Here is a 19,605-nt window from a genome sequence, read left to right as displayed (position 1 = left end):
ATTGAGGGACTAACTGCAGAAATAGAGAACAGACTTGTGCACACAGCAGGGGAAGGAGAGGGTGGGACAGCCTGAGAGCAGCGCTGGCACCCATACATCACCATGTGTAAAACAGCTAGCGGGAAGTAGCTGTGTAGCACAGGGAGCTCAGCTCAATGCCCTGTGCCAACCTAGAGAGGTGGGATGGGAGGGAGGTTCCAGAGGGAGGGACACACGTATACTTATAACTGATTCATATCAACGTATAGCAGAAACCAACACAACATTGTGAAGCAATTGTCCTCCAATTTTAAAAAATGGCCCTTGGGCTGAGGGTCACCAGCTTCCTGAGATTCACAGACTGAACAACAGCCTAGCTTCTCTTACCTCCTACATGCATGCTCAGTCGCTCAGTCGTGTCCTACTCTGTGTGATCCCATGGACTGTAGCCTGCCAGGCTCCTCCATCTATGGCATTTTCCAGGCAAGAATACTGGAGTGAGTTGCCATTTCTTACTCCAGATCTTCCTGACCCAGGGATTGAACCCAGGTCTCCTGCATTGTAGGCAGATGCTTTACCATCTGAGCCACCAGGGAAGTCTAATTTTGGTTAGGACATTCATTAGTGTTTTGAACCTTGGATACTTTCACTAACAAATTAGGTGTCAATTTCTTCTGTAAAATGAGGATAATAGAACCTACTACTATATGAAATATCATCCATATGATTATATGAGATAATATAGCTCAAGGGCTTGAAAATGTTTGCTGCTATTAATGGGATCAGATGATATCCAGATGTGATTTTTCCCACCCTCATTCTCTAGGAAGGAGGGAAGGAAGCTAATGTCTTTTTAAAAATATTTATTTATTTTTCTTTTATTATTTGGCTGCTCTGGGTCTTAGTTGCAGCATGTGGGACCTTTTAGTTGTGGCTTGTAGGATGTAGTTCCCTGACCAGGGATTGAACCCTGGGCTTGCTGCAATGGGAGTGTGAAGTCTTAACCACTGGACCATCAGGGAAGTCCCTCTGGAATTAAAAAAAAATTTTTTTTGACTTGTGGTTGGTTGAATCTGTGGATGTGGAAGCCACAGATACAGAGGGCAACTGTATAAGTCCCTAAAGTTTTCAACACATAAAGTTTCTTAAGTATCTACTATGGGCCACAGACTAGGATGGTGCTGGAGAACAGAGATGCCCTTGTGGAAATTAATTTTTCTCTACTTTTCAAAAGGCAGCAGCCTTTTCAGGCTCATAAACTGGAGTCCAGATCACCTATTGAGTGAAATTTACCTTGACCAAGAAAGAAATCCTGATTCTTCACATTGCCTTATGGGATGCCCAAATCCCACTGCAGGTAAGTTAAACCATCATCTCTAGAGCCTGGACACTGATGTTTCAAAAGCATTGAGGTGTCTCCAGTGAACAGGTGGTACTGAGTCTGAATACTGCTCCTCCCACGTGTCCACACCACACCAAACAGAAGTTTCTTAGACAAGGTCTGAGCTTGGCATTCATCTGGAAAAACCTTCCATGGCTTCCACTGCCTACAGGCTGAAGTCCAAACTCTGCATGACATTCACAATTTGGATCCAGCCTCTTTCCATTAATAATACTAATGGCTTGGACCAGGCATTTCATATGTTTCATACATACCCCTTGGCATTGTACCAAAGACTTTCTGTGTGTTATCCATTCACCTGTTGCCTAACCGTAGTAGCCTATGTCTTGCCCAGCTTCTATACTGTAATAAGATGGGGACGTTCCAAGAAAAGCATTTAGCACAGTGGTATGTAGTCTACTGCTCAGTTAACAGTAGCTATGACAGCTATCGTCCCTGTTCTAAAGATGAGAAGGTTCAGGGGTGTTAAGTAACTTGCCTAAGACCACAGTCCTGATAAGTGAACAGAAATGGGGCCTGAACCTGAGAAGTCTGGCTTCAGTGCCCAGACTACCTGTCTTTCACTCTGCCACTGAAAACAGCGCTTGTTTCAGGCCATCTTCCAGAGCTGCCCCAGAGGATGTTCCCTTCATGGTTAGAACACCTCCCTTCGTCCTCCTCCAGGAAGGCATCCTTCCTGCACTTCCTTCCCTCACGACCCCCGCTAAGCAGAGGCTGATACCCCTTAGCCTTCTCAACAGAACTCCCTCTCCACTCTCATCCCACCCAACTGCCACTTAGAGGGTGTACCACCTCAGGGGGACATTGTTCTCATCACCTCTGGCTCTGCCATGCCTGGCCTGGCATGGAGCAGACCTCTGTAAATGTTTGCCTGGATTCACCACAAGCCAAATCCATTGCGAGAACCAGGCCAAGAGTGGAGAACAAGACCTTCTGGCAGAAACAGCCTGCCTGTTCCCAGCTGTCAGAGTGCACTCCAGAGCAAGCATGCTCGTGCTTTTATTTGGCCAGAGTCCCCTCACCATTGGCCAGAACTTCCAGTCCCCTGGTCCTGGCTCTCAATGTGCTCTCCAGCCACCCCCTGAAGTTGACCAGCATGGGGTTCAGCCCAGAGGAGCCCGAATCATCCAATAACACGAGTCTAGAAGATTCCTCACCTCCCCCAGTTCATTTTTTCAACAAATATTGATTGAACCCTGACTTTGAGCCCAACACCATGCTTAGCACTAGATACAGGGTGGAGTGCAAACCAGGCATGGTCCCTGGCCTCATGGAGCTTATGTGCCGGTGGGGGAGACAGTTCACCAGCAAGTAAACACAGAAATGGATGTGCAATGGTAAATTCCATATGAGAAAAAAAGAATAGAGGACTCTGAGACAGAGTCAAGCCCAGTAGTCAGGGTGGGACTCTCTGAGGAGGTGACATTTCAGCCAAAGCCTGAGGGTATGAAGAGCTTTCAGCCTGCAAAGGGTAGAGGAAGAGCATCCTTGGCAAAGGGAACAGCAGATGCGAAGTCCTAGAAATGGGAATGAGGCTGGAGTAAGGAAGAAATGAAGGAAGGCCAGGGTGGGAGAAGCACAGGCAACAAGCTTGAGATTGGCAAGAAAAAGGCTGAAAGTGAATTTGGGAGCAGAAAAAGAAGAGCTTGGCTTTTATCCTTAAAATAATAGGGAAGCGGAATAAGGACGTGAAACCAGGGTTGATATCCGATGGTTTGCATGTTTAGAGCTCTCTCTGGCTGTGCTGAGAACTGACTGGCAAAGCAAGAAGGAAGCAGAGTGACCTTTCGGAGGGCAAAGATCTAGGGAGAGGTGCTGTGGCCAGACCAGGGTCGGGGCTGTGGGCTCAGAGAGAAGTGGATGGACTCCAGACATATGCAAGAAATAGAACTTTGCTGAGGTTTTCAGAAAAGCTAAAAAAAAACTTTATTGAATATGTGTGACAACCCCAACGATGGGGTGGGAGTCAGCGGCACCAGAAAGGTTTGGGAACATAAACAAAGATACACGTGCCCTCAGCCATGGAAACCAATACACAGAGTCACCGTTTCCCCCACAATCTCTCAGGGAGAATGAACCCAAGAGCAACTAAGACGCTGAAGGTTCTGGGTCATTCCTACCTCATTCAACGGTGTCAACTGATTCTTTTGAAACAGGGTATTTGAAACGTGAAAAACGTTTCCCACTATCCTGCCATGAGATGTTGGATTCTTGGGCTAGGAGGTGGTCAAACTGCAGGACTGGAGCACTGACCTGATGTCCGGGGAGCAGTGGCTGGGGAGGAGGAGGGTGCCAGGGAAGAGAGGAGGCAGGGGAGGGGCCTGCCCCTTGTAAGAAAGGTGAAGTCGGTCTTTGCCTTCCACCACCACCCTCTGTAGCCCCTCCCAACTCCTGGGAACCTGCTGGCAGCCCCCCTCCATCTCTGTGTCCCTCAGCAGCAACCCTGGCCAGGGACCTGCTCCCTGAAATGACGTCTCTCTCTCTCCACACAGAAAAAGGTGGAAGACAGCAGAATCTGATCCAACCACCTCACACTGAGGCGTAAAAGAATGCCTTTAATTCTTTATCCCTCCTTGAGGAATTCGCCTTCTCAAAAGAGCTTTCTGGGTCATTTAAATGATCTCTGCTCTCCTACCCACGTGTCTGAAAGGGCCCTTTCTCCCCAGGGCTTTTGCAAACTCTACTTTTTAAGCCCTTGCAGTCTCCTCAAACTCAGCCTCTGGGGATGGTAGTTCCATCACAGGGTAGGGGTGGGAGACTCCTCCAGGGGTAGAAGCATTTGATAACCACGCAGTCAGCACCAATGACTTGCCAGCGGGAGGGCCCCGAGGCCTTGGGGCAGCCAGGCGTTAACCAGCCCAGGGTCCTGGGCAAAAGCCACGTGATGGGGGCACCCGGAGGCAGTCGGGGAAAGCAGATACTTGTCAATAGGCACAGAAGTGCTTCTTCATTTTAACAGCCATCTGGCAGTGCTGGGCGGGCGGTGCGTCAGCTCTGGCCCTCCCCATCTTGTTCAGTTTCTGTCCCACTGAGGGGGTCTCTGGGCCGTTTGTCCTGTTAGAGGGAAAGTGGCAGGCGGGAACTGGGGAACCCAAGGGCCTTTGGGCAAAGCCGGCCAGCACATGGAATCCCAGGTGAAGAGGATCCCAGGCCCTCGACCCACTGTGTGACCTTGAAGGGCTGAGCCGCCTCTGACTGTCCTTCCTCTCGCCCCTCCTCACAGCTATTTTTGTCCAGCCTGACAGCCCTTGGCGATCCTAGCCGTCTGGGCTCCATGAGCCGGATGCAAACCAGGCAGCACAAACGTCTGGTGCTGATTCCCAAGAGGATTCCTCTCTGGGCGCCGTCACATGGGAACGCGGCTTCTGTGCTGTGTATCCGACGGGGCCACAGGCCCGGAGGAGGTGACCATCCGGGAGGCAGGGAGCCGGGTTCTCTGCTGCACAAGCCTGGCTCCTGTCTGGGGACACCGTCCGAGGCCTGGGGGTGAGGACACCCAGTCACGGAGCCCAGAGACCTCCCAGCTATGTGCAGAGAGCTGTGGTCACCTGAAGGGTGGGTGTTCACAGCTGGGAAGAGCGTAGGCGCCGGCCCTGCTGGGCTCCCAGTCCCCATTCTTGGCCGTGGTGGACAGAAGGTCTGTTCTGGGGTTCACTGGGATGGGGAGGAGATAGGTGGGCTGGGGCAGACAAGGTTCCCAGGAGACCTCTTAGTGGCCCCTGTGCGGTTTCTATCTCAGGAAGTGAAACAGACACTATGTTCCAGCCCAGGGGCCTGGGAAGGCTGCAGCCAGGCAGTCACTGTGCCTGGCTGGGGTCTGATCTCTGGGGAAGCAGCACGCCTTAGGTCATTGGGCCTTTTAAAGCGTTGTTCCCAGACCTGAGATTAATGCCTACTGCCCCATGTGTTCTCAGGCAGAAAGGGGGTCCGGGCACAGTTCTTGGGGGACTCTCCTGGGACTCCTCTGTCCAGGAAGGAAATGAGACCCAGACTCTGAGATCAGAACAGCTCCAGGAGAAGCTGGGACAAGCAGTGAGGAGGGGAGATGGGCCAAAGGAGGAGGGTTCCTTGGATGGGTGAAGATACCTTCATACATAACCAGTCCAGGAAGCAGAGCAGAAGAGGCAACGCCGTTTTTAGAACTCCTAGAAAAAGAACTCTCCTCCTTCCTCGGGGCAAAGCCAGCTCAGAAAGCCCCAACTTCAGTGATCTCGGAGACCCAGGAGCGGCAAAGCATAGCTCCTGCTGGCCTCCCAACTAGCCCCGGGGAAGAGGGCCTGGGGGCAGGAACAGCCACATAAGCAGGAGACCCCACCATGCCAGGGGAGACAGGGGAAGGAGACCGAAGGAGGGGTGCCATGTGGCTGCCCCTGGTGGCCCTGCCACTGGGGGCCGCAGGCAGGGGGGCAGCTGGCCTTTCCAGGGGGCGCGCCCTCCGGGTAGAAGATGCCCCTCGACTGGGCAGCAAATTCCTCCGGGCTGGCAGGATGGTGCCAGCAGCTCTGCGCAAGGGGGCTGCTCGGAGGGCCGGGATGGGGTAAGCCAGAGAGGAGGCATTAGGAAGCATGGGACCAGGCACTCTTCCTAGGATGGCGAGCTGGTTGCTCGGGGCAGAGAGCCCTGGACAGCTGTGGAAGAAGGACCAGGGCCAGGCAGGGAAGGCCAGGGGGCCGGGAGATGTGGGTGAAGGCTCCATCTCGGCTGCATAGCTGTTGAGGTGGGAGAGAAGGCGGATCCGCACGGGGTCTGCACGGCTGCTGGGTCCTTCCAGGACCCCCAGGTACCTGATGACCTCAGTGAGGCACTCCCGAAAACCGATGCTCCGGAAGTCGACCGCCAGGGCTCGAGCATCAAAGAATCCTGAAAAGTGAGGCACGATGAGGGCATGCCAGGCAGGGGACAAGCACAGAGCCTGAGATCAGACTGTCCTGAGTTCTGAACCTGCTTTCCTCACTCACCCCCTTTGTGACCTTGGGCATGTCACCTCACCTTTCTGAGACCCAGTCTCCCCATCTGTAAAGTGGGAGTGGTAAAGAACCCGCCTGCCAATGCAGGAGACACAGGTTTGATCCCTGGGTCAGGAAGATCCCCTGGAGGAGGAAATGGCAACCCATCCCAGTATCTTGCCTGAAAAATTCCATGGACAGATGTGCCTGGTGGAGTACAATCCATGGGCTTGTAAGAGTTGGATACAAATGAGCACACGCACACACACCTGGGGTTGAGGAGGTGAGGTCTGAGGACCAAATAAATTCACTAACCACAAAGCATTATAAAATATATTGTTTTCATCATAACTCATGATTAACCCAAAGAAGAAACTCTGTGGCCAAGATAACTTCATTTAAGCAGACGCTTGCCAGGTGTACACGGAGGTGTGGAACAGCTCTGAGGATGGGGTGGATGCTGGGCAGTGGTGTGAGAGCCATCAGAGCTGGGAGAGTCCTTGGAGAGGGGAGCGGAGAGTAGCAATGAAGTGTGAGGTCTTCGGAGGCCAGCTGATTGACCATGGACTTAACCAGCACTCTGACTATGGACAAGATTCTTAATCTTTCCATGCCTCAATTTCCCGAGCTGTGAAATGGGCATGTAACAGTACTTGCTACATACGGAAAGGAGGACAAAATGAAATGGTACACAGAAATACCTAACAAATGAAAAGTGAACTATCATTTATATGACTGCTTGGGCCCCCATAGGTATTCGAGTTTGTTTCCCAGCACAAAGTGCAGTCTAGAAAGCAGGATCCAACCCTGGACCTCAGCTGCTGCCCTCAAGCCAGAGACCCTGTTTTGGGGACCTGTTAATCAATTTGGGGTGACCAGGGGGACTGCCAACAAGAGTATTCACATTCTCACTGCCTCTCCACTCCTGCCCCTCTCTCAGTCACCTTCTGAGCAAGGATGGAACAGCCCCAGTGAGGACTGGCCTCATGATCATGGCAACAAAGATCAGCCCCCTTGTTCATGGCTGAGGCCCCCACAGAGGGACAGCTTGGCAGGAGACTATGTTTGGAGCCAGGCCTCCCTGGAGGCAAGACCTGGCCCTGGTGTCTACTTAGTTGTGCAACTTTGAGCAAATTAAATCACCTCTCTCTGTAGACTGTTCTTTTTTCACTAACATTTGCTGGGTTCTTCCTAAGTACTTAATTTGCACTAGCTAATTCGAACCTCATAAAAACCTATCATTAGTCCCATTTCAGAGATGAGGAAACTGAGGAATAAAGGGCTTAAATCATTCATCTAAGGTCCTAAACTAGTAAGCAATAAAGTCAGGGTTCAGATCCAAAGCCAGTGCTCTAAGCCACAATTCTCTGTCTTTCCATCAGCCCTTAGCCAGAAAACAGTGAGGACACCACCACCCACCCTCGAGAGTCTTATGAGAATCAAATGAGATAACATTAGAGAAAGCATTTTGGAAACTGTAAAAGGATGCCAAAATATTAGTCACTATTTTTCTTTAAATTGGATAAATATAAATGTAGCTTGAACTGTCTCCTCCCTTGGTTGATCAGAGACAGTTTCCACTGTCAGCCATGCATTCCTTTAGTGGAAGTTTTCCAAGTCACTACTTGCAGCAGGGTCATCAGGCATGCTTGCTAAACTGGCAGATTCCTAAACTCCAATCCAGACCTGCTGCCTTGGGATGGCTGGGGTGTGACCCACAACTCTGCCTGTGCCCACATGACACCGCTGCACACCAAGGCTTGAGAGGCACCAGGCTGGCTCACTTCAAATGCAACTGTCTCCTTGACGGGTAGCAAGTTACGGTATCGGGCTTAAGTCTTCACAGCCAAGGTCTGTGGAGCTTTCACAGTTTCCCAACGGTGAAATTACGAAAACACACAGAGCAGCTTCAAAATTTCCATTTGCCCAGGAGTCTTTTAAAAACTGCAGTTCCGTGACTTTTTTGTAGTGGACTAGCTCAAAATCACAGAATGAATTACATTTGCATCTTACTACCATCCCACAACTGGTCTTTAACTATGAGTGTGACAAGTTCCCCCCAACACCACCAAGATCACAAGAGTCCAGAAGTCTAGATCAGTGGGTTGGGACACCAATGAACCGCCATGGCTAAAAATCTCCCACTGGGATTGCAATGAGAATGCGCTCATTCAGGCTGATGCTTAACAAGGCCCTGGAGGAAGGGAGGGACCAGTAGTCTGTTAAACAAGAGTTCCTCCAAGGTTCAAGGTTGGCAGGAGTGGAGCTGAAGAAAGGCCAGGACACAGGGAGACAATGAAAGCAGAGAGGGTGATGTCAAAGGAAGAAGAGAGACAAGCTTTGCTTCAGCCCCTCTGTGAACGGTGAGCTCCACGAGGGCAGGGACCGTGTCTGCTTTGCTCACCACTGTATCCCCAGGGCCCAGCCCCCAAATACTGGCTGTAGGAATGACTCCGGGAGAGTTTAGGATCAGTACCTGTGCCTCCAGTGGCGTGGAGCATTTTCAAGTGATCTACCGTCATCTGCAGGACCTCAGCTTTCTCCAGCTTGGAGGAGCCCTGTGTGTACAGAAGACAGAAGAGCGATGGTCTTTAGCTGACCTCTGTCACTCACCTCCCCTGCACAGGGTAATCAACACTCATTGCCTCAATTTTCTCCTCTTCCTGCAGTTCCACCAGTGCCTGAAACTGGGCTTCTGTTTTGGCCAAGCTTTCCAAAGCTAATAGATTCTCTTCGGTTCTCATTTTAGCCTGCTCTACCATCAGTTCCTAAACGCCCTCCTCCCCTGTCTTCTTGCTCTAACTGACCCTTAAAACGGTGGTGTTCCCAGTGGGTGATGGCCCACTTTTCTTGCTCTGTGCAATCTCCTCAGAGGGTCCCTTCTACCTCCGTGGCTTCAGGCACCATCACCAGAATGTCACTCCTGCATACCCACCTGCCTCCTAGATCAGCTTTTCCAGAAATCCAACTTCATACTCATTACACACATACCCAACATCTGGCTCATAGTCTTACCCCAAAGCACCTGCTCATCCTTCATTCTCTCTTGGGAAATGTTTCTGGAGACTCCAGCATCACCTGGTCTCCCAGGTGAAACCTAAGGGCTGGACTCTCCATGCGAGTCCCTTGAAGGTAGGTACTGAGTCTAGTTCATGGCTGGGCTTGTGAAGGTTTTAGTAAAGGTCGGTGGAACGACTGACTTGTTCCTCTCCAGCAAAAGGAAGTCACAGGACCTATGATGGTGCCGTGGTGCACACAGTGAGAGTCTTTGAGGCTGTCTGATTGATTCAACTGTCTGACTCCCGACTGGAGTCCCTCCACCCCAGCATGTTCAGAGCCTTACTCCCCAAGCAGCCTGTTCTACTTTCACATAGCTCTGGAAATGTCAGTAGTGCCGAGGGACAGGGCACTTTAGGATCACACAGTCTGTTCCAGTTCCACTCTGCTATTTACTAGCTGTGTGATCTGGAGTATGGAGTAAGTTACCTCACCTCTCTGTGTTTCAGTTTCCTCACCTGTGCATTGGGCATCATAGTCCCAATCCTTCGGGATTGTTCTGAGGATTGAATTCAACCCGATGATGGACATAAAGCCACAGCCCCTAAGACACCTCGGTCAATTTGAATTTCCATCACCCTTATTCCTGGCCATCGACAGGCACTTCACGGCACTTCAGGCAGCTGCCACCAATCAATAAGACATGCCGTGAGAAGTGAATCCTATCTGCAACTCACGCTGTATTTCCTCGAGCACGTTCAGCAGTGTCACATACCTGCTTCTCAAAGGCAGTGGGGACCAGGCGCCGCAGTTCAGAAAGGCTGCTGTTGATGCGGTCCCGGCGCCGTTTCTCTATGATCTAAAAAGCAATGAGGAAAGAAACAAAAACCAAGTAGGCACTTCATCACAGTTTCCAACATGTTTTGATGGGCACTGACTCATATCTTCCTTCACAATATTCCTGCGAGGGCAATAAATCCATTCTTACATTATGGAGGAAGAAAATAAGGCTCAGAGAGGGGCAACAATCTGCTTAAGGTCACACAGCAAGGAAGTTCAAGGCTGGGAATAGGACTCAGATCTCTTGTCTTGATCTGAGGAGTGGTATTCAACACATTTAACCATTGATACAACAGGGCACCAATCAATTAGAATACAAACACCAGCCACAGCCCCAGAGCAGACCCTGGAGACCTCTGCTGGGCCAGGGAGACCCCCTTCAGTTGCTGGGTCATGAAGTCAAGGAGTCCTAGGCATGGTTCTCTGCAGCTGGGAAGGCCTTTCATTCCCAAGAGCTCATTCTCAGCTCATGACACTGGAATGCTTATCTCAGGATGGAAATTATGACGCCCATTTTACTGACAAAGAGAATGAGGCTGGATGGAGGAGGTTTTTTGTTTAGTGAGTGGTGGGGCTGGTCTCTGCCGGATTCTGGGTCTCTGGACTTCCAGGACAGAAGCATGGCTACATCCTTCTTCTGTCCTCCTAACTCACCCCTCAGCACACTGGGAGGGAGTGAAAGTTCCAGGCTCAGAGAGAAGTGGGGAAGACTGGGATAATTAATAACGGCTAGCTGCGTGTCACCTTTTGTTCTGAGCACATTACATTAATTCACTTCAAAACAGCCCTTTGAGGAAGGTACCATCCTGATTTCAGTTACACAGATGAGACAATGAGGCACAGAGAGCTTAAGTGCCTGCTCAAGGTCACTCAGCTCGCTATCGGCAGAACTGGGACTTGAACCCAGGCAGCATCACTTCCCCGCTCCCCGCCCCCCCACGCCCCGAGGGGTGTTTCTGACCAGAGTTTTCTGGGCCACGCCCCTGGGAACTCAGGGCAAACCTCTGGTCCGCAAATCTGCTGAGAAAAGACACTCACCCCTCTGCGTTTCTTCCTGGCTTGCATTTGTGAAGGGCTGGGGGTGGACAACGGCCGGGCCATCTGGCTGGAGAGGAAGAGAAAGGCTGATTTTTTAGAGGACCATCTCCCTGGCCTGGGCTGACCTCGGAGCCGGCTGTAGGCGGGCACAGCCCCCTCCCAGCGCCCGAGGTCTCCCAGGCCCGGGGGGAGGAGGCACTTGGCAGGCGTGGGTGGGGACGCTTTCTCTCCCCTTCTCCCCGGGGGCTCTTTTCTCCTTGGGCCAAGTCCTCCCCTGCACCGAGTTTCCTGCCCCAGAGTGGCCGGCGGCTGGGGCCATGGGATGGGGGCGCTTGACTCTCGCCCGGACCTGACCCACTGGGCCTCGGCCCCTGCTCCTCGCCCTCGGGAGAACCGCACCCGGCCAACCGGCTCCTGCAACCCGATCCCCCGGGCGGGGCGGGCGAGGGCACGGGCGGCGGCGGCGGCAAGGCCGGGCCGGCGGGTTGGGTTTCAGAGGGAGCCGCTGGGAACGAGCGTGGAAAGAACAGATGCCGCCGCTTCCCACGGGCCGGGCGCGCCGGCCGCCCGCCCTCCGCCCGCTTGCAGCTGCCGCCTCCTCCCACGCTGCGCGGCCAGGCCGAGGGGGAGGCAGCATCTGGGTCACAGGCCCCTCTCGGACTCTGGGGACGCGGCCCCGGCCTCCCCAGAAAGCCCTAGCCTCGCATCGCTTCGGGCCTCCAGTCCGCCGCGCTTGGCTGAAGGATGGATGTTTGCTCACACCCCAGGAGTTCCCATCACGTGGAGGAGGCTCAGCCCTCTGGGGCTTTCTGTGCCCGTCTGATATTCTCAGCCCAACTGCTTGCCGTCTTAAGGGTCTCCTGCTTCAGAGGCTCTCCTGGAGTGAAGGGGATTTGCTGGGCTGCACTTAGGATCATTCATTTGGCCAACATGCCAGGGGCCCCACTCAGACCTAGGACTGGACTGGATGCCCTCGGCCAGGCCCCAGACCCCCAGAGCCCAGCTCCCATTGAAGATATCACAGCCACAAATAACTGCAGACAAGGGGACTCCTCCTGCTTTTTCAGACACACATCTGAACAGGAACCCAAGAGCTCCTCTCCACCTAAAACCTCCCTGCACCCCCCCACCCCCGCCCGGGTTCTCATCTCAGCAAAGGCACCCATCTCCCATTTCTGCAAGGTGAGCACTTGACCACCATCTCTGATTCCTTTTCTGTCCTCACCTATCCCATCAAAACCTGCCCACTCATGTCTAAAATATATTTTACATCTGTCCCCCATATCTCCATTGCCAATCTTAGGACCAAGCCTCTATGACCTTTCTAGTCTGCAGGAGTCTATTGTATCCCACTACCCCCTACAAGCAGGCAGAGTGATCACCTAAATGCAAATGCTGGGACCTCCTTGGTGGTCCAGTGGTGAAGACTTTGCTTTCTTATGTAGGGGGTGCAGGTTTGATCCCTGGTCGGGGAAGCTAAGATCCCACATGACTCGTGGCCAAAAAACCAAAATATAAAACAGAAGGAATGACATATACATTACCATATGTGAAATAGATACCTAATGGGAAGTTGGTGTATACCACAGGGAACTCAACCTGTGACAACCTACAGGGTAGGATTGGGTAGGGCTGGGGTGGGATTAGGTTCAAGAGGGAGAGGAAATATGTATACTTAACAGCTGATTAGTGCTGTTTTATGGCAGAAGCCAACACAAAATTGTAAAGCATCTATCTTCCAAATAAATTAACAACAAAAAATCCCAGAAACAATACTGTAACAAATTCAATAAAGAAGTTAAAAAAAAAAGTCTTTGGTATTTCCCTGGTGATCCAGTGGTTAAGAATCCACCTGCCAATGCACATGACACGGGTTCGATCCCTGCTTGGAGAAGATTCCCTGCACCACAACTACTGAGCCCGAGCACTGCAGCCCACGCTCTGTAACCACAGAGGTTATCGTGGTTGTGTTGTGCTCAGTCGTGTCCAACTCTTTGAGACCCTACGGACTGTAGTCCACCAGGCTCCTCTGTCCCTGGAATTTTTCAGGCAAGAACACTGGAATGAGTTGCTGTTTCCTGTTCCAGGGGATCTTCCTAACACAGGGATCGAACCCACATCTCTTGCATCTCCTGCATTGGCAGGCAGATTCTTTACCACGGTGCCACCTGAGAAGACAGTAACAAGAGAAGCCACCACAATAAGAAGCCCGAGTCCTGCAACCAGAGAGTGGCCCCTGCTCACTGCAACTAGAAGAGCCCATGTGCAGCTTCGAAGGCAGAGCACAGACAAAAATAAATAATTTTTTTTAATCTTAAAAAAAAAAATCAGATCATGTCTCCCTCTTAAACTCCTCAGGACTTCCCAAAGATCAAGGCCACCATCTTTCAGGTAGCCCAGCTGGCCCGTCACCTCCTAGACGCAACTCTTTTCGGCTCTGTGTGCTCAGCTTGTGAATGGACTAATCCCTTCTTGTGGTGTTACGTACTGTTTCCCTGGTCCACCCCGTCTCCTCACCCCAACTCCAGCCCCTTTGCCTAGTAACTTCTACCACCTTTCAGATCTCAACTCAAATGCCAACTTCCTGGGGCAGTCTTACCCCTCCCACCCAATATTTGATTGTCTATCTCTCCATGAAGTCCATAAGTTCCACGAAGCCATGAACCATGTCTGTCTCATTCACAGTTGTACCCGGTACTCAGCAAAGCCTAGAACATGACAGAGCTCATGGTTGAGCTCTGTCTCCTGCCCTTGCCTTTGGCATCACTGAAGGACACAGAGGTGATACCATAAAATCGACGTCTTAGGCCTTCATGAAACGGCATATGTGGCTCACCCGGAGGGTTCTAGCCCACTTGACAACCCTCTTGGCATTAGAGGTTGGATTGTTTTCATCACTGCTCAAAGAGAGAAGGTTGCAAGGGAGACCAGATCAACATTTGCCAAACCTACTGCTAAGGCCCTGGCTTTGTCCAGCTACATCTGGAAAAGGCTATTTCCATCCAAACATCTGGACAAGAATGTAAGGCCGGTGAAAACTCCTGGGAGGGATGGCTCAGCAAGCTAGGCCCAGGGCTCAAGGGGCCAAATCCTGAGATCTGTAGGGCAGCTTGTTTACAAAGCTTCACTCCGGACAAGCCACAAGAGCCAAGGTCTACTAAGAAACACGGCCTTTGTCCCTCCAGGGTGGGTAAGGTGTCTCCAGGGGTATTGGGTTAGCACTGTGCGCGTCACTGCCTCTCAGCCTGATCCCTCCTCAGGGACCATCTGTTGGAGGCTGACACCCACCTTTCAGGGGAGCTCAGCCATCCCTTTTCCCACCCTCCTGATTCTCTGCAGTGTTATCCCTCTCCCTCCACTCTTGTATCCCACAGGCATGCCTCACATCACAGCTTTCCAGGCATCACTACAGGTATTAATACTTCTCTCCTCTGAGGGACAGCCCCATTTCACCTGGGCATCACCCCAGGTATTAATACTTCACTCCTTTGAGGGAGAGCCCCATTTCACCCGGGCATCACCCCAGGTATTAATACTTCACTCCTTTGAGGGAGAGCCCCATTTCACCCGGGCATCACCCCAGGTATTAATACTTCACTCCTTTGAGGGAGAGCCCCATTTCACCCGGGCATCACCCCAGGTATTAATACTTCACTCCTTTGAGGGAGAGCCCCATTTCACCCGGGCATCACCCCAGGTATTAATACTTCACTCCTTTGAGGGAGAGCCCCATTTCACCCGGGCATCACCCCAGGTATTAATACTTCACTCCTTTGAGGGAGAGCCCCATCTCACGGATGAGGATGCTGAGCATGGGGAGCTACAGCAGCTTGCCCAGCCTATGCAGCTGCTGAGAAGCAAAGCCCACGTGGGAATCCATGTCTTCTGGCTCCAAATTCAGCATTGTTTTCCCTCCTAATTCCTACTTCCTGTCTGTCTGAATAGCCCTCCAGTCCCCTTAGCCATACAGCTCCCAAGAGCCCAGCCAGAGCGAGCTCTTTTCCAGGCTGTGATCTGGCCCTGACACCGGGAGAGGGTGTGAGAGCTTCTTGACTGAGAGCCTGAAAATAAAGCAGATTTTCAGGGACTCAGAGAAAATACATTGAGTCCCAAGATCGGTTCCATGGGCATCAAGGGATCCCTAGCCAGAATTCTGGGGTGGTCTCTTGAGGGAGAGGCAGCGTTCCAGGTGGTCTGGCCACCAGTCATGACCACCGTCAGCGGTCAGCCTCAGTTCCTTTTAGGGAAATACCCTGAGGAGCCTTTGCAGGTGACCCCGTTCATTTTCCATCAGCCAGAGGCAGACTCACAATGTCTCCAGTGAAAGGCTCTCACAGAGCATTCAGCCCATCTGTAAAATGTGGAAACTCAGAGAGGGGAAGGGATCTGCTCCAGGTCACACAGCAAATTAAACAAAATTCCAGAGCTGAAGCCAAGTCTACTGGTTTTTCATCCACGGCTCCCCATGTAGTCTTCATCCCACCGTGTATACTTCATAGCCAGTACTTTCTGTTCTAGACAGCACTTCCACATTTGCTTGTTTCATTTATCATACAATAACTCTGTGGGTTAAGTATTGGGGCCATTTCACCCTAAGGAAAAATAATCATTTGATAGCTGGAGGGACAAAGACACAAAGTCCAGTCTACAGACATCCAGGCTGTTCATTAGACCATGCTGCCTCATGAACATGGCACCTTCCAACTAAACAGTGACCCCTTAGAGAGCAGTTTTTTAAAAATTAATTAGGCTGCATTGGCTCTTCATTGACTCACAGGGCATCTTTCCTTGAGGTGCAAGGACTCTCTCATTGTGGCCCATGGGCTTAGTGGCTCCACGGCATGTGGGATCTTAGTTCCCTGCCCATGGATGGAACTCGTGTCTCATGCATTGCAAAGGGGATTCTTAACCACTGAACCATCAGGGAAATCCCTAGAGAGCAGCTTTATTTGGATATGCCTTAAGTCCATTACCCTATCAAAGCCTCATCCTGTGAGGTAAGGTATTAGCATCCCCATATTGTAAAGGAAGAAAACTGGGATTCAGAAAGGGGTAGTCATTTGCCTAAGTTAATGGTGGTGAGAGTCACACACAAGTCTGTCTGACTTCAAAGGCCACCATGTGCCTCAAATCATGTAGAAGCAGCCCACAGACCCTGAACCAGTGCCTGACATGTGGCATGGTGCTCATTAAATTTTTGCAGAGGGGAAGGGGAGAGGTATATTCCCAGTTTGGACCCACGTGTGTCAGGGGGCTGGGTTCAGATAGGAGCTCTGAGGGTGATTCTCACATGTGGGGCAGGACACGGCCACCAGGCAGATGCCCACAGTGACAACAGAACACGCCCTGCTCTTTACTCTGAGTGGGGAGGGGTTTGAGCCCTGCCTCTGACCCTGGGGAGAGGCTGGCTGCTTCAGTCCCCTGGCCCTCGACACTGTTTATCTGGCTTTCTTTGTCCATGAAGCTCTTCTTCTCAGAGAGTTCCCTGAGGGCAGAGGCTGAGCAGGATACATCTGGGCACCCCCCTCCCACCCACACCCAGCCCAGGGTCTGGGCCACAGCAGGCATCGTTCAGCGCTCCCTGAATTAAAGCATTGATGTCTGCTTGGGGGAGGGCCTTTTGGTGAGTGCTACAAAGAGGGGTCTATAAGTCCGCCTCTGCCAGATGTCCAACTGCTTTCTCTCCTCTGAGGGGGTCTGCTCGCCAGAGAATCTAGACAGTCTCAAAAAATGGGCTCTGGTTGAAAGGACAAAATGTTGTATAGGAAAAAAAACAACTACGTACCGATCCTTTATGCCATAGTCCAAATGCCACTGCCTTCAGGAAGTCCTCCTTGCACATTTGGTTGTGCGTGACCTCTCCCCGTTCAGGTGCCCTCACAGCTCACAGTCTGTCTCTCCTTCCATCTTCCATCCTGCCCATGGACTTTGTGTGACCTGGCAGGTCACTGACCAGGCTGCAAATTCTTGGGAGGACAGAAGCCAGCTCCCATTGGCCTAGCTCTCTGACACCAATTTCACGCCTCTGATTCATGAAGACCCAATGACACTGAGCTTGAGACACCTCCCCCAACCCCCCCATCCCACCCCGCCCCACCACCACATGGCGTTGGTCCCTTCCTCTGCTCCCAGCAGGCACAGACTCAGAGAACTGATTCTTTAAATAGCAGTTTCTGCTAAACAATTTTTAAAGGCTAGTAAGTTGCATAGGGAATTGTATTATATACCCCCAAACTTCATGGACAGGAAATTACCTCCTATTATAAGCTAGAAATAATTGGAAGATGGTGGCCCTTTATTGGACTTGTGATTGAAAAGGATCCCCTGGTCTCAGAAAACTGGAGCTCACTGAAATTATGACATACTCTCAGAAACATCCCTAAGAATGAACGGAATTCCCTTTGCAAATCTAGTCTAGAGATTCAGGTTTAGATGAGCCAGGAGGCCTCCCTTTTCTACTCCCTGTTCTCCTTTATTTCCTGATGAGGAAACAGGCTCACAAAGAGAAAGCAATGGCCCAAGGTCAAACGGTGAGTTGATGGCAGATTTGAGGCTAGGACCCAGGCCTGCAGGCTCACAGTCAGTCCCCACTGCTCTTTCAAGTCCTGGGTATCACATATGGAGTGCCTGATACTAATTAAGCATTTGCTATGTACTAGGCTCTGTGTGAAGCTTTTGACATAGGTTATCTCATTTGATTTTCCTAATAATCCTATGAGGTCAGATCTATTATTTATACCCATTTTACGGATGAAGAAACCGAAACTTAGCTTGTTCACAAAACTGGGACGTAGCAGAGCTTTTACAAGTCTAGTTTGTTCTACAGGTTTGACACCAGGTCTGAAAATGTACCAAGAGTTGAAAGACATTGGCAACAGGCTCATGTGGTAGAAAGGGCACTAGAAGTGACTGGAGTCGAGGCCCTTGCATTGACCATGGGCAAGTCAGCGATTATTTTTTTCAATATTAAAACCTTAATTCCAAAGTCCAGTTTGCTTAAGGGGGATTTTCTTCCCCTGCTAATTTTTCTGTGTGTAGTATATGAAAACCCACTCCAATGTTCTTGCCTGGAGAATCCCAGGGACGGGGGAGCCTGGTGGGCTGCCGTCTATGGGGTCGCACAGAGTCAGACACGACTGAAGCGACTTAGCAGCAGCAGCAGCAGTATATGAAAAGTGCACCCAAGCTAGAGTAGAATTAAGAAGGTGTGGTTACTCTTCATAGCCACTGCATTCTGAACCGGGGGTGTGATACCAACAGCCCGGGAGGGTTCCTTCAGGGAAAGTCCTTGCCAGTAGCCTCGCCCGGGCACTTAGAAAGACATCGCCAACCGGACCTCAGACCCCGAGCTGAACTCTCCCTCCATGAAGCATCCCCAGCCCTAAACGGCGGAGACGCGCGGGATCCTGGATATTCGTGTGCGTAACAGTGGCGCCACACCTGCGTCGCCCCAGGATTCGCCCAGCGCTCGCCAGCCCGTCGGACGGCCTCGCAGCCGGCTCGCCCCCGCGCGCCCCGCAAACCCCAGCCCGCCTTACCTCAGCTCGCCTTCGCGGCCCACGTCGATGGGTCCGTCGGACTCGCTGTCGGAGCCGCTCGGCTCCCGGGGCCGCTTCATCATGAACGCGGGCTGCACGGGTCTCCGCCGGGCGGCGCGGGCGGCGAGCCGGGAAGTCGGGCCCCGCCCCGGCCCCGCCCCGGGGGCGCCGCCGCCGCCCTTTCCCAGGGCCCTTTCCTGCGCCGCAGCCCCGGGCGCCCCCTCGCCCCCGCCGTGACGCGCTGGCCGAGCCGTGGGAAGGCCCCCGGCGGTTGCCGCCCCCGCCGACGGCTGGGAGGTCCGGCTCCGCTCCGCCGCCTCGGCCGCCTCGAGCTGGGTGGCCTTGGGCAGGTGCCCTTGGAGGCCCCCGGGGAGTCCAGGGGGTCCCCGTCTGGCCCTGGCTCGCCCCGGGGCGCTGCTGACTCCGCGATGCCCCAGACTGCCGAGGTCTAGTCGTGCTGGGGTCCTGGGGGCGGCAGACACGTCCGGTTTGGGAAGGTTGGTGGGGGTGGCGGTGGCCTGATCCTCGACCAGAATCCTCCAGCAGCTTCTCTCGAAAGGGTGGAGAACAAGTGCAATGTGGGGCGGGGGGGCGGCTGTCATCCCAAAAGGGATGGCCGAAGTTTAGGCTGCACCACCTGAGCAGGACCGGCTCTGGCCAAGGTGCCTGAGAACCTGTTTTGGTGGTGGGGGTGCTGGGTGTCCCTGGGAATCAGTTCACTAGAGGCCAAGCTGTCCTGAGAGGCCAAGAAGTCTCGGAGAAGGCCCATTCCTGAAGCGATGCCTCAAAAAGGAGTGGGTGGCAGTCTCCAGCCTCCCTTCCTGGGACTCCCCTACAACAGACCAAACTGTTCACTAGGCAGGGG

At 52.4% G+C, this 19,605-nt stretch overlaps 1 protein-coding gene across 6 annotated transcripts; it reads right to left on the bottom strand.

Moving 5' to 3' along the window:
* Positions 1-3,282: 3,282 nt before the first annotated feature.
* HEYL (hes related family bHLH transcription factor with YRPW motif like) lies at positions 3,283-18,945 on the bottom strand. Of its 6 annotated transcripts, XM_055586314.1 has the most exons (8): positions 18,741-18,945; positions 11,203-11,269; positions 10,100-10,183; positions 8,804-8,885; positions 6,166-6,241; positions 5,468-5,526; positions 4,930-5,035; positions 3,283-4,841 (listed from the first exon to the last, which is right to left on the bottom strand). In XM_055586314.1, the coding sequence occupies exons 1-8, from the start codon at positions 18,821-18,823 to the stop codon at positions 4,439-4,441; spliced, it is 960 nt and encodes a 319-aa protein (XP_055442289.1). In that variant the 5' UTR covers positions 18,824-18,945; the 3' UTR covers positions 3,283-4,438. The 6 variants fall into 6 exon arrangements, 5 of the variants coding, with proteins under 5 accessions (XP_055442289.1, XP_055442290.1, XP_055442288.1 ...); XR_008716068.1 differs by lacking the exon at positions 3,283-4,841 and having other exon boundaries at positions 4,947-5,035; positions 5,468-6,241; positions 18,741-18,927; XM_055586315.1 differs by lacking the exons at positions 3,283-4,841; positions 4,930-5,035 and adding an exon at positions 16,988-17,117 and having other exon boundaries at positions 5,393-6,241; positions 11,203-11,265; positions 18,741-18,831.
* Between the last annotated feature and the right edge of the window lie 660 nt (positions 18,946-19,605).

This window comes from Bubalus kerabau, chromosome 6, assembly GCF_029407905.1.
Source record: "Bubalus kerabau isolate K-KA32 ecotype Philippines breed swamp buffalo chromosome 6, PCC_UOA_SB_1v2, whole genome shotgun sequence".
In the NCBI taxonomy this organism is placed as follows: Eukaryota; Metazoa; Chordata; class Mammalia; order Artiodactyla; family Bovidae; genus Bubalus; species Bubalus kerabau.
This window is presented reverse-complemented; position numbering and strand designations above follow the sequence as displayed.